The 16,820-nt window shown below is 34.5% G+C and overlaps 2 protein-coding genes across 2 annotated transcripts in view; both read left to right on the top strand.

Moving 5' to 3' along the window:
• The first annotated feature begins 1,831 nt into the window (after nt 1-1,831).
• Nucleotides 1,832-9,630, top strand: LOC132177330 (YTH domain-containing protein ECT4). Its single transcript, XM_059589598.1, has 10 exons — nt 1,832-2,035; nt 2,804-2,859; nt 3,394-3,458; nt 4,050-4,206; nt 5,204-5,271; nt 5,405-5,770; nt 6,101-6,616; nt 7,123-7,335; nt 8,057-8,227; nt 9,168-9,630. Exons 2-10 carry the CDS (start codon nt 2,832-2,834, stop codon nt 9,324-9,326), a joined length of 1,743 nt encoding a protein of 580 aa, XP_059445581.1. The 5' UTR covers nt 1,832-2,035; nt 2,804-2,831; the 3' UTR covers nt 9,327-9,630.
• A 1,116-nt stretch (nt 9,631-10,746) lies between these two features.
• Nucleotides 10,747-16,820, top strand: part of LOC132177331 (uncharacterized) — an 11,491-nt gene continuing 5,417 nt past the window's right edge. Inside the window, exons 1-5 of the mRNA XM_059589599.1 lie at nt 10,747-11,137; nt 11,754-11,810; nt 13,676-13,753; nt 14,889-14,942; nt 16,378-16,460. Coding sequence (XP_059445582.1) covers nt 10,880-11,137; nt 11,754-11,810; nt 13,676-13,753; nt 14,889-14,942; nt 16,378-16,460 — 530 coding nt within the window. The 5' untranslated portion in view covers nt 10,747-10,879. The remainder of the gene's footprint in view (nt 11,138-11,753; nt 11,811-13,675; nt 13,754-14,888; nt 14,943-16,377; nt 16,461-16,820) is intronic.

The following is a 16,820-nucleotide window of genomic DNA, read 5'->3' on the forward strand; positions in this document are numbered from 1 at the left end:
CTATAATCCCCTATAACTTGATCCTTGATACACACATTCTGTTCAATCATTTTTAGTATTCCTAATCTCACTTTCAATACCTTGCAAAAATAGTTTTAACTTGCATCTTCTATCATGAGCATGCATGATATAAATTCTACAAAAATTTCAATCACATTAGTTTTTTTTTTTTTTTTTTACATGATAATTTTCATAAAAAAATTATGAGTCCAAACACCAAATCTTAAGTGAAGTTAATGATTCCCAATTTATTATCTTAACATGAGACTTAATGAAATAAAATAAATAAATACACTTTTAAAGTATGGGAAACTACACTTACCCCATCAATTTACCACTCAATTTACAATGTCTGTCAATTTTTCAGTTTAGTTAATGTAGCTTACCAATCTATCATCGGAGACTTGGAGTTACAATATTTCATTTTGTCTCATAAACTATATATATATATATATAAACTAAAAACTAAAACTAACCCATGGCCACAGCCGCCACAACCACACCATGGTTTTTTAAAAAATGTATTATTATTATTATTTGGATTTTTACAGGTATTTTTGTCTTTCCAATGACAAAAGTATGACATTATATAACCCCAATAGTAGATCTAAACATGAACCAAATTAAAATATTGGAAATATAGCAACAAGGGTAGTAGATTGAATAGAGTAAATGTAGTTTCGTTAAAAGTAATAAATTTTGAATGACAAAACAAACGACTCATTTCACACCGGCAAAAAAGACTTAAACATGTGTCCGGTTGCAATATGTTCTTCGTGTGTTAGGAGGTTTTATGCTTCAGCGCACAAGATTTTAGCCTGCCCAATATATAATAATTGCACCCTATTCCGTATTATTGAGTATGACAGTATGAGATTTATACATGGTGTATGGCTTATTTATAGGCTGAGAAGTTAAGATAGATTTAAGCTAGATCTTCTTATTTGAATTGATTTGGGAGTGCTCAGACTTAGAATTAGACTTGGATTCCTACTCAAATATAGATTTTGAGTAAGACTCTTAACCCAGATTCTATCAAGTATCAATAAAACATCATCTGGATTATATCTCCTACTTGAGAGTCCTGAGAGCTAGAATTGGACTTGAGTTCCTACTCAAATCTAGATTTTGAGTAGGATTCGTAACCCAGATTCTATCAAGTATTAATAAAACCTCATCTGGATTATATCTCCTACTATTAATTAATAGCTCTGTTGGCATGTCATTGGCCATGAGGCCCAAGATCTGATGGGCCAGTTGTGCAAAATTATTCCCAACAACATGCATGACAATGATTTAAAATAAGTGTGAAGAATTGCATTACTCATTTGACAATATTTGTTGGATGTGATTCCATACATTTTTTTTTTTTAAAAAAAATAAATTGTAGTACCCATTTAATTTGAAAAAAAAATATAGATGGAAATGAAAGAGAAATGAAAAAAATAGCATTTCTCTTCTTAATTTTGTTTTTATTATATAGATAAATTTATTAACAAACTATTCGAAATATAAAATATTATTAAAATAAAAAAAATAATTTTCACCTCTATCTTAATATCTAATTCACAACAGGTAACTCAATCGGCTATGAACTACGCCTCATAACGCAGAGATTATTAGTTCGAATTCCCGTCTTCTTTCACTTGTGTAGACATTTTATAAAAAAAAAAAAAAAAAAAAAAACTCTCAAAATACGTTAATAAAATCTCGTCACAAATAATTTCTAAAATATCCGACTTTATAAATCCCATTCCCTCCTTTCAACTAAAAAAAATCTGAATATACAAACAACTTTGACCTCCTCATCGAACGGCGCACATCCATCCCACTCGAAAGTTGGAAAAGATTACAGCCGTCCGTTCAACCGTTAAGGGTTTCTCCTCTCCCTCTACCTCTTCTTCTCTTCCGCTTTCCAGTCTCACTCTCTCCCCGTATTTACATATATTCGTCGGAAACCGCTTTTCGGAACCAAAATAAGCGTTTTGCCGATTCATACAGATCGGGACAGGCCGAGTCGATCCGCGTTTCGGAGGTTCGTTTCGCTGTTCCAGTTTTTGGTTTTCTTCAACGTCTCTCTCTCTCTCTCTCTCTCTCTCTCTCTCTCTCTCTGAAGTGTTACTGTGTGAGAGAGATCGAACTCGAGCTTCTTTTTTTGTTTTTTTAATTTTTGTTAAAAATTTATTTCATAAAGCTTAAGAGTTACGCAATGGAGTTTTTTTCCCTTGTTTCTCTGATTGAAACCCTTCTCTCTCTCTCTCTCTCTAAAGTTTTTTTTTGTTTTTTGTTTTTTTTTTTTTCCAATTTTTTATATGAATTTGAGTGTGAAGTTCATTACTTTCTTGGGGATTTTGCCTGCTCTGCTCGGTTTCCGGAAAATATATGAAAATAGAGCCCAAAGAATCAGACTTTGTCTGCTCTAGGGTTTGTACTACTTTCGTTTATTTTCTCACAGTTTCTTGAAAACCAAACAGACTATTGTCGTAAAAGATTCAAACTGTGTTGCACGTTTAGTTAAGACAATTTCGTACTTCACGAAAGTCGTTATGTAGCTGTTAAGGATTGACCAAAATTCCGTTTTTTTTCTTAAAATATCTAGCTTTGATGTTTTCATCCGGTAGAAAATATCTAATTTTATTACTTTTTATGAAAATTTCCTGGTTAGAAAATATAGTAGGATTTCCTTTATTGGAAACAGTGTTCTGTTAGGAAAAGCGAAGCTGGACTTTTATAATAACGTATGCACGGCTAGTTTTCTCTTGACTAACCCTTTTTTCTTTTCTTCTTCCTGGTTTGATTGTAGGCTGAATTCCGTTTTTTGAAGACTGAAAATGGCGGGCGAAAAGAAAATCGAGAAACGTATCCTGTTATTTGTTATTTTGTTTGATGCTCATATTGTGCATTTTCTAAGTTTAAAATTGAATCTGGTTGTTAGCAAGAGTTTTTAAGTCGTACATATTTGTGTGAAATAAATGAAGAATATGATCTGAGTTTTTAATACTGCAATAGTTTTGGCTTTGTCATCCCAATTCTGTTTCACTTGTGCTAAAAGGTTTAACTTTTTGATATGGTGTTGTGTCAATTTATGAACTTCATGACGGAAGGAATTCCCCAACCTCCCTCCCCAGCCCCAAAGAAAAAGCTGGTAATATTCTGAGTGTTAATGGGTAGTCAAGAGTTAATGTGGATTAGTGATTACTTTTAAGGTTTTAAATTAACCAGAGTTAGATTTTCTGAATTGGTCGTATGGATTTGATTATCGGAATTGATCGCATGTCGGGACCAATTCAATTTCATTTTTGCGGGCTTTATGGAGAACATGTTTTTTTTCTTTGGGTAAGTTACAAAAAGATTCATTTAGGTTATTGCGGTTCGCTTAACAGTATATTCCAGCTGAGCCTGTGGCTATAGGATTGAAGTCAGAATCTGTTGCTGGATTGGGTGAGCAAGAAGTACTGGTACGTCATGGTTAGCTATTCTTAATTTCCATTCTATCCTGCTCTCTATTTCGTGATTCTGTATGTTTGCTTCTCTTTTAAGTTGGTTTTTGGCTACAAATAAGATCATTGGGGGTTCAAAACCTTATCATTGAGTTGGTAGCGTATTATATTATTTGTAATTGATCACTCATAAGAGGAGATATTCAGTTTGCAGGTTGTACTGTTTTTGTGTTTATAGCAATGAAACTGTGCATTTTCTCCTTTCTTGAGCTTAAGGGGTTGATAAAAGATCTGGTTTTTCTTTGTTTTGTGGAAGCAGGGATTTGTATTTTCTTTCTTGTATCAGTTGTATTTATGAACTTAAACATCAAAGCCTTGTCTAACTTTAGACTGCACTAAGATTATGTTGTGTTAAAAATGCATGTTAACTCGTTTTATTAGTGTCACTGCTTTAGCCTCAGTAACATGTGAATTACTCTATGCGTTAATATAGAAACCTATTCCTGGGTTTCTCAACTTTTCTTTTTGGGGGGTTGGGTTGTTGATGTTTATTTATGGGGGATTGATGCATTTACCATCACTTTTCTTTCTATCACTTGTTTCTTGCAGGCTTCTGGAAAAGATGGGGTACCGGGTAATTCAACCTCCTCCTTATCCTCGTTAGCGGATGCTACCTCTAGCACCAAAGGTGAGACTGATCACGGGTCAGTTGGAGAGCATGGTGTTCACCATCCACCTACTAGCAGTTACAATTATTATTACCCAGGTTAGATGTTAAAATGGTTCTTTGTCGACAAACATGATCTCTATTGATAGAACTAAAGTTGATTCAGTAGACACTCATGAAAATGGTTTGAATGGAAAGTAATGGGGCGTATACAAAGTTGCATAGTGTGTTTAGACTGCCATATTTTCTTTATACTATGTCTCAGTCACATAATACCACCTTTATGAAACTACGTATATAATTCTGAAATGATTATATTCTCACTGTCATTAGGTCAGAATCAGAACCAGATCTTGTGCTTCTCTGGGAAATAAAAAAAAAATTGTTCATCATAATAGCATATCCATCAAGATAAGCAGAAATTTTGAGCACTAAATTTATTTATAAATTTTGAAGCTATTTTAGAGTTTGAATTTGACTTGGATTACAAACAGGAATGTTTTTTTTTTTTTTTTTTGAGAATTTAAAGTGGGAGAGATAGGCTAGGCCCCGAGTTGATGGGCATTGGCCTTTATAGAGGTTTTGGTATTGAAGTTGGTAGTGTGGCAGTTATCTTTATGGTGATGCAGTGGCAGTGGGTTTGTCAGGCTGATGTCAATTACAATAGGTCTTGAGCGGCTTTGGTTTCACTAGGGTGAAGGGATGACCTGATTGCATTGATTCAGTTTTGTTGAAAGTACTCTTTTACTTACCAAAGGAACATAAAAAAGTACATCTTGTCTTATTTGGGGGCAAATACTGGACCAGCTTCTGCACCCTTGTGAAACTGTTATGGTAGCCAGGTACTTTACCCAAATATAACACCTGAAACCCCTCATTAAATATATATGCTCAGAAAGAAGTTTCCCCCCTTTGTTCTACATTCTCTACTATTAGAGTTCTATCTGAGCGTGGAGATTTGCTTGGCATTTTCATTTTGATTATTCAACTTGCTGTTTGATGTGGAATGTTTTAGTATAAAATTTAACAATTTAGAATCATCAGCTTTTCTATTCATTTTTAGAGTGAAAATTTTGTTTATTCTGTAATTTTGCAGGACACAATGGATCCTTTACTCAGTTGGATGATCATTATAGTAATCTTCATGCGGATGGTTCTCATACAGTATGTCCTGCTCCATATAATTTGAGGAAATTTCTAATTAATCTGATGTATATCCTGCAAATGTTTACCTACAAATGTGGCATTACTAATTGAAATTGGTGACTGTTACATTCTTCATTGGATGTTTCTCCAGGGTATGCAATCTGACAATGGTTCGCTGGTCTATTACTTGCCTGGCTTTAACCCATATGCTTCTGGGACTCTTGTGGGTGCCGATGGACAGTGTGCTGGTCAACAACAATATTTTCCTTCCTCAGGATATGTTCAGCAACCTGTCTCCTATGGATCAGAAGCTGTGCCTTGTTATTCATGGGATGCAACATTTGTTGGGGATGTTCCAAATGGAACCACTGCCGGTTTTGTAAATACACAATGTGCTCCAGGTTCAACTACTTTTGCAAAGTCAAATGGCTTCAACTCTATGAAAATCAATGGCAACACTGCTAGCAAATTTTCAAAGTCTATTCCGCATTCAACACCTATCAGAACACTGAACAAGGTACTTCATTTTTGAAGCAACCTCATTAAAAGATCATAGTAATTTTGAAATTTCATGTTTGTGTGTGTTTTGCATTACTGCTCTGCCTATCTGATTCGTTGGGTCCCATTTCTTTAAATTGTTTACTTCCATATTAGTTGCAGTTTGAGAATTCTATTGTTTTTCTACTTGCCATATGTCTGTTGTTAGTTATCAAAGATTCTTTTCTATTTATAGAGAGGAAATACTTTTGTTTGAAATTGATTTGTGAAGGTATTATCATTACCTTCGATCATGGGCTCTCTTATGTTGATACAAGTGTTTTTATTGTGCGCACATTTATTGTTACAGGTGCCTCATTTACGTTCTGATGTCTCAAAAGGCCTTTTGAAGGGTTACCATCCAATGGGAAATTTGTCTTCATTTACTTACCAAAAACAAGGTATGTTCCCCCATAATGGTCAAATGAACTACAGACCAAATGGGAGAGTATGGAATGTGAACGATAGAAGTAAGCCGAGAGACAAATACAACAGGAATGGAGAATTTGAAGCTCCAACTGAGCTAACTCGCGGTCCTAGGGTTCACAACAAAAGTGCTTCTTCAGACTCAACTGGTGAAAAGGTAGACTTGGGAATCTCAATCTGCAGAGATCAATACAATCTTCAAGATTTCCAAACTGATTATGAAGATGCGAAGTTCTACATCATCAAGTCCTACAGTGAAGATGATGTCCATAAGAGCATTAAATATGATGTTTGGTCCAGTACCCCAAATGGAAATAAGAAGCTAGATGCATCATTCCGTGATGCTGAAATAAAAGCAAGTGAGAAAAGTAGCAAGTATCCAATCTTCCTCTTCTTCTCGGTGAGTTGAAGTACATTTTTCTGCTTGAATTCTTTTTGATTTTTTGTTAGGTGAATCACACGTTTTCTCATTTTCATATGGTAAAAACATGGTACAAATTACAATTAAATTGGATTTTTCCCCATTCTCTGATGTAGTCACTCGAGTACACAGAGCTAGCTCTATGCTTTTGCTTCTTTTTAATTTCATTGGAGACTTATTTGCTAAAGAGCTGGCTAAATGATTATGATAGTATGGTCATGCTGTTGTTGTTGCTTGGAGTAAATAGAAGATAAAGCTAAGAAGGGTAAATAATTTTTGAATAGAAATAGCAGATGTTATGGTCATAGTTTTGCAGATATGTGCAATAGTTGTGTTTATTTATCTATTCAGATATGTGCCATAGTTTTGCAGGCTCTGATTGTGGTGGTCAGATATGTGTGCTCTATTAATGATGACTATGCCTTAATGTGTTGTCTGAAGTTATATTACTGTTACACCTATCCTTTTCTAACTCATTATTTCAGGTTAATGGAAGTGGACAATTTTTGGGTGTCGCTGAGATGATTGGGCGGGTGGACTTTGATAAAGACATGGACTTTTGGCAACTTGACAAGTGGAATGGTTTCTTCCCAGTAAAGTGGCATATAATAAAAGATGTTCCTAACACTCAGTTGCGGCACATTATCCTTGAAAACAATGATAACAGGCCCGTGACTTTTACCCGGGACACTCAAGAGGTATCACTTATTTTTCTTTGTTATAGCACTTCATTTGTGCTCGCTAGTTAGAAAGTGTGGCTGGTCTTTGATTTTTGTTTCTCTTTTCTTTGGTTACGTCTTTATAAGGTGATTTCTTTTGTATATTTCTGGTGTACTTAGGGGTATCTTATGCTTTTAATAAGACTGGTATTACTTATCAAAGAAAATATTTTGTGTTGGAAAACATGTTGTTAAACTTATGCCGATGGTGTTACTTTAAAAAAAAAAAAAAAAAAAAAATCTTATGCCAATCGAGTTTATAAAGTAGAGAAGCTGCTTCAGCCCCCTAGATTGGAATGATTTGGTGTTTTATGATATATAATCTACTTTAAACATCACTTATCAGTAATGTTCTATGAAACATCCTGTTCCACTTTCCTTGCTTGCTCCGTCTGAAAATTGAGACATTGCTGGGAACAAAAGGGACTTATATGGAAATTAATTGTCTATTTTTATGTATCTTGGTTTCATCAAAATTTCCGCATGACCCTGACCCCAATGTAATTGAAATCAAGATTCAGTTGAGTTGAGATGAGTTGCTTCTACCAAATTTTAATAAAACTTATTATGTTTGTGGTTTTTGACATAACATGGATTAAGGCAAGAAACACTTCTAGAAAATCAGAATTGAGACAATTGTCAACATTTTGTGTTTGTCGGCCATTATTGAGACTCTTGTTTTTGTTGTTATACTTTGCAGATTGGACTCAAGCAAGGTTCGGAAATGCTGAGTATTTTTAAGAGTTACACAGAAAAAACATCTTTGTTAGATGATTTTAATTTTTATGAAAATCGGGTGAAGTCTCTTCATTCCAAAAGCAGTAAGCCTGCAACTCAACAAATGGAAATGTATAGTAACGGCAATATTTCTGTAAGTTTCTTTTCCTTTCTCTCTAACAATGATACAATTACTCCCAGAGCAAAGGACCACCTTTTCTATGAATATTTTACACAATGGCAGCTCTAATTCATTATTTCTGTATATAAGAACATAGTTTATGTCTTCATGGTCAGTGATGAAAATCAAGCTGTTGGAAGGCCTGATTTCACATTGTATTTGCACACTTTCTTCTGTCTGTCTTTCATTATTAGGTGGTATTGGTTGCTGAATTATGTAGAGATCAGTTTATTGCTTATTTTGTACCAAGGGGAGCCATAGACAGTAGCTTTGAGTCTTTTTAAAAATGAGGCCTAAAGGAATTTGTAGAGTGGGGGGTGGGTTATGGGATCAATTTCTTCCTCTAATTACCCAGAAAAAAAAAATGAAAAAAAAAATCAATTGTTCTAAGTAACAACTACCACTGCCTTCTCCTCATTTGCATTGACCTGTCTTAGAACCATACTCGAGTACGTTATCTTTTTCGGTCTGTAACTAGTAATGCTACGTGCCACATTTTTATCCCACAACTATTCCACAACATTGATGTGACAGTCTCAATCAATAATTGGATTTTCCATTTTTTTGCAAGAACTGTTCTAAGGTTTGGTTGAGATTGTCACGTTTGCATGCTAAGACAGCTTAGCATGATGAGATAGTTATGAGATCAAAATGTAGTTTCTAACATTACTCCTTTAATAACTCTTTTATGTCATATGCTGCTGGTTTGTAAGGTTACTTGGAATTATTGTGAAAACTAAAAAAATTTCACGGAATCATGTAGAATGAAGTTAAGGTTTATGGCTCTGTCTTGCTTCTCTTATTAGCAGTGAATGCCCTTGGGGTTTTATTTATTTTGTCTCTCTTTTTCTTTTATCACCTATTGCTGCTTTGTAATTCTGTGACATTCTTGCCTCCCTTTTTTTACCTGCAGAGTAATTCTGGGGGCACCAAGAGAAGTACTGATCCCAGTTCGCTTATCAATCTCACTAAAAATCTCTCCCTCAATGCCTCCCCTCTGAAGAGTAATTCTGTAAAGAATCCTCCGATAGCAAATTCAATTCCTTCGGTCTCCGCAACATCGGCATTTTAGATGTTTTATTGTTAGTTGCCATGCTGTAGGCTTAGAGCTCCCCTTCCCCCCCTCTTCTGTTCCCTCTCTAATTTCATTGTTTTTCCTTGTTGGTTTCTGCGTTTATTTATTTTCTTGTGTGGGTTTTTGAGTCCTGCGGTGATGTTTCAACTTGTGTTTAGTTGGGAGTTTGGTTTCTACAAGTATATGTAGTTTCTTTTTTGTGTTTTAACTCCAGATTTCATCAGAGATGATTTTTAGCATTCTATTTTTCAGTTGGCTCAGGGAATCTTAAGTTATTAATGAAAAAAATAATTTCAGTTGATGATTGGACTTTTCATAATTCTATGCTGTATTCTCTGTTCTTTTTAGTCTAATGCATTTTCCTATTGCGAAAAATAAGAGAAAAAAGGGGGAGAGAAATAAAAGATAACATAAATGTAATGAAAATGGTGCAATCCTAAAGCTTCTGAGGCTTGCTTGGACCAAAAATCATTGCTAAAAAGCCTGTTCAATTTTTATGCCAAATCATTATCTAATTGGATTGCTCTTAAAGGACTAAGCTGCCAATGCCTATTAGCCTGCAAGCATTAAGGACAAAAGTTTTCTTTCAAATTGAATTAATTTTTTTTTTAAAAAAAAATTCAACTTATTAAATTGACGTTTGTTCGAAAGTATATAACTTTCACTTGCATTTTTTTTTTTTAATAATTCTGACATAAATGTTAGCTCAATAGATTAGGATGAAGAAATTTCTTCCCCTCTTAAAGAAAACTTTGTTGTATATTTTTTTCTTCGTAATTTTTTCCTCGAAAATGAAGAGTTGGGTGGCATGACATCCTTGATTCTTTGAAAAGAAATTGAAAGAACAAAATTGGCCTCAAAAAATATAAAGGAGAACCTATTTGGTTATGGAATCAAAGTAGAACACAAGGAAAAACAAAAGCATGCAGCACTAGGAATGTTGTCATAATGTATATGGATCGATATGCCAACTATTAAACAATTACTAAAAAGACAAGATAATTGGTTAGAAATGTTATGAAATTTTTTCTATTGTCATGAGTAAGGAATTTTTTGTATTCGGTCAATCAGTTGTACGAATTACATGTAATTCAAGAAATTCTATAGAGAGGAGGCTATAAAGTTTATTTGTTCTTTGACAATTTAAGGTGTAGAGCTCACTTATCCAAACAGGTGGGTTCGGTAACCCTATAAAATTATGAAGTTGCATGAATTTGTTACAATTCGAACATCTAATTATGAAGAATTCATAACCAAAATTTTATGATATTCTTATATTGTGTATCAAATTTAGTGTTTTTTTATTGGTGTGAATCCAATTGTGTCTATTTTTCTTGTTGGTAGTGGTAGCAAATAGCAATGGTTATCTATGAAGATGGGTAAATACCGTAAATTACTTGTTACAACCTAAGTTTGGGTCAGCGTCCCCTTGAACCCAAACACTAGGTAAAACCCTTAAACCCTGTGCCTCCCTCCCAACGTTGAGAACCAGAGAAACCCAACTTCTTTCCTGTTTGGCAGCTGAGAAAGAGAGAGAAAAGTTAAGATTCATGACAGAAAATCCCAAGCACTTGCTAGACAGTGCTTCCGAGTCTTCCCAAAGGCCTTCCAAAATCGCAAAAACCGCCGTCGAAGAGTTAAGCGACGACGAAGAGGAACAACAGCAACTACAGCAACCACCAGCGAAAGAGCCCATGAGCCCAAACTCTAGAATCCAACGTTACCTGGTGGCGGTCGAGTACATTGGTACTCGCTTCTCTGGGTCCCAGAAGCAGCCTAATATTCGTACTGTCGTTGGCGTTCTTGAGGTGCTCCCTGAGATTTTTGTGTTTTTGAAGTACTTTTTGTTTGTAAGCAAAAGCTGCGTTCTTTTTGGTCTAGAAAGCATAATCGTACTGCCAAAATGATTAAGGGAGCAGCTTTTAAGTTTGTGATTTCTAAAAATGAGACCAATTCTGTGTTTGAAGTGCATTTAAAGAAAGAAACTTGAGGTTTTGGATTAATGAAAGTAACATATCCAGAAACTGGGTAAAACAGTTATTTCTCTATTAGGCTTAATTCAAACATTACAATAATGTTCTTTTATGGATTTTTCTTTTCTGTTATTTCATTGATGAAGAAATTCGGCATATCAGATGGAGTAAGGGTCAATTGAGTGGATGATTTAGTTTTCTTGGCTTTCAAATAATGAGAACTTCATGACTGCATGTTCTTATTTCTTTTATCTTCATCTAATGCACATCATCTGTTATTTTTACTTTTTATTGTTATTGTTTTTCTTAGCAAGCAAAGAGTGAGTGATGTTTCCTTATTAACCAGTAGAGTCCCTGCATTTTCTTTTCATGGGTATATTTGGATGAGAATGTTAACTACTATTTCATATTGATTGTTTGCCTAATCTTTGGTGTTTTATGGTTTGTGTAGGAAGCTTTTCATAAATTTATTGGCCAGCCAGTTCCCATTTTTTGTTCAAGTCGAACTGTAAGTATATACTCTTCTCCTGCCCGGTTCATATTGAGTTTTATGTAATTTTTTGATGAAAGAAAGGGTGACTATGAGTTTTATGTAATATAAAAACAGAAAATTGCTGGTCACTTTTAATTTGATATTTGTTTCACTTCCTAGATAGATTAGGATTTATGAGTGAATGTCCTCACCTCACATATGAATGCCGTTTTTTGAAATGAACTTGTTGGAAAGAGCAATTTCTTTCAACTCAAAATTTTTCCGCAATTATCGAGCAATCTGTTTGGATCCCTTATTTCCATTGTCAACCAGATTTTGTTGGATTTTGAACATCACAGAGTGCTTGCATCTAGATTGGTATAGATCAATTGATGGATAGACATCTTCTCCAGATTAGGGGACAACAGACAGTCTAAATCGAAAATAATGGGTATAATATAATCGCTTAAGATCTGATCAAATTAGAGTTGATCTGTTTCTGATCCTACCTTGATAAAATTGACATTGTTATAAATGCTATTCTGGAATTCGATACCACCAACTTTTCACTAATATCTTGTTGCATGTCAGTCAGAGAACAATTGACACCAACAGAACTTAGTAAAATCTGAGATGGTGTGACAGAATTTTTATGCTTATAAAATTCCCCCCCAAAAAAAAGATATAAAAAATCTAAAAAAAGATATTCTTATCAATATATTATTTTAAAAAAAAAAGCTGAAATACACTTTTGGTCCCTAAAATTTGCTTGGTATGTGTCATTCGGCGTGTGTCACTTCACTACTCAAAAGTCAAAATTCAACTGCATGGGACAAAAATGAATGAGTATGGAGCTTGGGGGATGAATTAATATCATAAAAATTATGTCATGCAATAAGTTTAGAAGTACTTTCTTTATTTCTTCTGTAGCAAATTATATTTTTTTAGCTGACAATCTGACAATATGGTTTTATAGAATAAGAATTACTATGGAGTCAATGTGTAAAGCTTAATTGAGTGATAAGTTACCATTGGAAATTTTTGCTTATCTTGAATGAGAAAATTTGTGCCTTCTGCTCAAAGGCTGATTCTAACCTAATGACTAATATTACATTCATATTGAATCATACAACTAACTGGCTTCTGGTCTTGATGTGATTGATTACATATTCGGAAGAAAAATTTGTGTTCGAACATTCTATGCAATGCTGAATATACCTCAATTCATGCAGTTTTATTTGCAACCATTTTCGTGGGTTTCTACGGAATTGACACCACTGATAGACATCATTTTGTGGATAAAGGAGTATTTTTACATCTAACAGGGTAATCATGATTTTAGTAGCTGGTAGATTGATATTAAAAGTCATGCTCTTTGACTCTTGATAACTTATTATGTAAATAATAAGATCCAAGCTTGATGAAAGTTGGAGGTAAAACCGCACTCAAGGACTTTAAAATAGATGATTGACAGCACACATGATTTACTTACACCTAATTTACTGACTAATCTGTTTTGTTTTGTGTATGCATTGTAACTCATAGGGTGATTGTTGATACGATTTTCTGGTAGATGTATCATAATTTGCTTCATAGTAGGCATCTTTTTTTTAATAAGTAAATGAAATATCATTAAAAGGTGTAACTCAAGTACTATGCAGGAGAAACACCTATCTAGAAAGAGACTTTCTTTTTTTAATAATAGATATAGAGACCTGTGTATATTTGTTTGTAACTACTTTTTCGGTGCATTTGTTATTTTCTACTTGCTGAATAATGCATTTACATGCAGCACAAATAGGCTCTTCAGCTTTTTAACATGTCTTTGTTATCTTTTAGCATGTGCTATTTTTATATGGGACATATGATGTGCAGGGATGCTTACTTTCTTACTACTGCAGGATGCAGGGGTGCATGCCTTATCAAATGTTTGTCATGTAGATGTTGAACGTATAAGCAAAAGGAAGCCTGGTGAAGTGGTATGCCACCAATAAGTTATTACAGAAGTCTCTCCTTAGAGCTAAGAATGTGTGCTTTTCTTATGGTGCTGATAAGGATTAAGTTGAAGTGATCTCCCATTTGTGCTTCTTGTAGCAATGAATAGGTAAACAGTACCCATAAGTTGATAATAGGGCTATTATAGATTTGTGGGGCTGGTAAGGAACTTGTAAAAAGTATCCATAAGTTGAGATGTAGTGTTGTTGGTTTTCTTTGAACCTTTACAGACCTGAATGATGTGGTTGTAGAACCAATTTCTTATTCCACATTTTACTCCCATCAAATATATTTGCTAAGTTGGAGAAAAATTCTGATTATTGTTGAACTCTACATTAGTAAGCGGAGGAGCGTTTGAAATATGTTCAATTGATTTTGTTTGGTAAAAGCAATAAGCACTACATAACGTGGCTTTTAGTATTGCTTTTAGAAGATATAGAAAATCTATGCATGCAAAAGACCATGCCCATTCTTATCAACCAAATATGTAAATTTTGGATCTAAGTTAATTTTTCTTTTATATTCTGTTCTATCTATTTTGATTTAGTAACTATTGCACTGATAATTCCTATAACCCTTCTTATAGAAAGAGACATAGTGCTTGAACCCATGTGGGAAGCTAAACAATCTATGTCGTGGGAAACTAGAAAGGAAGTGCAACATATGGAAACCTTCACACAAGGAAACATTTAGCAAAGGCTAATTTTGTGTCAAAAACAGAGAGCAAAACAATAATAATACACCCCACCCCTCACCCCCCCCAAATTCAACCCCCCCCCCCCCCCCCCCCCCCCCAAAAAAAAAAACACAAACACGTAGGACACCACACCTTCACACAAAGACTGCTGGTCTTGGAGGATTTTGAACTGCCATGAGTTTTGTTGTTTACGTTAAATTAAGAGCCATGAAAATATCTGAATTTAATTTATTTTGATAAATAAAGAAAATAGGAAAGCTTGATATTCTTTTTTTTTTTTTGACATATCCGCAAAGGGAAGGGGAGAAAGGGATTCAAACTAGTGACTTCCGCTTCATGAGGAGTGGTCCTCAGCCGATTGAGAAAATATCTGAATTTAATATTAAGTGCTAAACTGCTTCTTCTTTCTTTTTCAAATGCAGTTACCACCTCATGAACCTGTGGTGGTCAGAAGAGCTGTGAACCATTTCTTACAGGTGTGGTTTCTTATATCTCATATTTATTTATTTTTTTTAAGGATTGTGGCCATATATGCCTGTTCTCAATTCTCTTTGCTACAGGTTCTGCTTGACCTTGTTCTTTGCTCTTTATATGCAAACAAAGCTGCAAGGAGAGCTGGTGTTTGCATCACATTTCTTTCCTCACTTGTTTTGATTGATGGGTGTTATAATAATCTGAGTTCTTACATGTTCTAATTTTGGAAATATGTTGTCAATGGCTAAAATCATTTTGATTATCTTATCAATTGGCTTTAATGGCTTTGGCTAATTTTAAAAAGTTTGTTGCAAAATAATGGCCCAATTTGCCAGCAAATGGGCTCTGGGGAATTAAAAGCAGCTGAGGTAGCTCCAAACAGTGCGCAGTTACTGCGCTTAATAGTAAGTGCAGAATGCTGGCTTTTGCTATTGTTGGCTTACGAAAATGGGCCAATTATCTCATTATTGGGAAGATGTTGGCCAAATTGACATACAGTCAAGTGGGTCTTGCGGAGACCAAGACCTGTGGCAGAGCTAATTGGTTTATTTAAGACGACTTGAGAAATCCAATTTCTATACTACCTACCTTTTGATGTAGGCATTGGATACCGAGGCCTGGTTGTTTCAAATATTTCAGTTACCTTCCCTGTCAAACAGTCGTCAAAAAATGTTCAACCGTGGGTGTAGAAAATTAATTCTGTAACCAGAAATATGTAATAAAATGAAGAACTTTTGCTAGATAGACTCAACTATGATATTTTTGGCTTTTTTGCTCGGTTATTGATTAACTCAAGATTTGACTTGTCTGTTAGTTATGTGGTGATTTTGGATGCTAATTTTGTAGACAGTTTTGATTGTCGCAGATATCTTGTGTTGTATCAAAATTTATTCAATATCAGGCTGTTAAGGTTGGCCAAATTATACACATCAATTTCTTACAGCGTCAAGAATTGTATTACAATAATGTTCTCTTCACCGTCAGCAGTGAGGTGCTGATGCTTGTTGTGTCTGTTACAATAGTTTTTGTTCAAATTTTATTGTATGTCATTCTAATTCCATTTTCCTTATGTTGGATCTTGTATGAATTAAGTATGGTTCAAAACATTGTCCAAATCCAATCTGTCATGTGGATGACTCTGTTTTCAATAGGTTTTTTATTTTCATTGAACTGCCTCATCTGTAGATGAAGGTTTCAACTCACTGTGTAGCTGCTTAGATGGCAAGACACATGAGAAACCATTTAACATGTTCTGATAAAACCTTGTGCATTAGGGTTTATTTTCCAAGCTCCTGTGGAATATACATGAAATTATGGATCAGAAACACATCCAACCTGCATATTTCTGGTTTTATTTATGAATCAGGGTCATTTTAACCATCTCCTGTATCATTGTTTAGGAGATTCTGACTCAATTTTCATTTTGGTTTTTGTCAGAAGAATGAAGGTGATATAATGGTGATTGATGTTCAATGTGTTCCAGCTGATTTTCACGCTAGATACAAAGCTCTTGAGCGCACGTAGGTAGTCATTCATCGAAATTGTGTTCATAATAATTGCAGCTAACAGTGAGGGCCACTGAGAATGTTACTTTCAACTAATTTTTAGCTTGTATAGTTTTCTGTTGGATGTAAAACTGGGTTGCATCTAGCCGCCTGTGCCATTTGGCTCATGGTGGTATCAAAAAGAGAGGAATTGCTATGTGGGGGAATATTTCGGGGGTATATCTTCCATTCGTAAAGTTCAAGTGATTTATTTGTGATTAGTTTTTTAATTACTAATATCAAACTCTGGATTAATGAATAATGCACCATGGTTTGTCCCTGCCTAATATACGTTCTTATGTTTTTTTAAGTGTTATGGTTGTTTTCATTTACTTG

The sequence above is a fragment of the Corylus avellana genome, chromosome ca4 (genome assembly GCF_901000735.1).
Source record: "Corylus avellana chromosome ca4, CavTom2PMs-1.0".
Classification (NCBI taxonomy): Eukaryota; Viridiplantae; Streptophyta; class Magnoliopsida; order Fagales; family Betulaceae; genus Corylus; species Corylus avellana.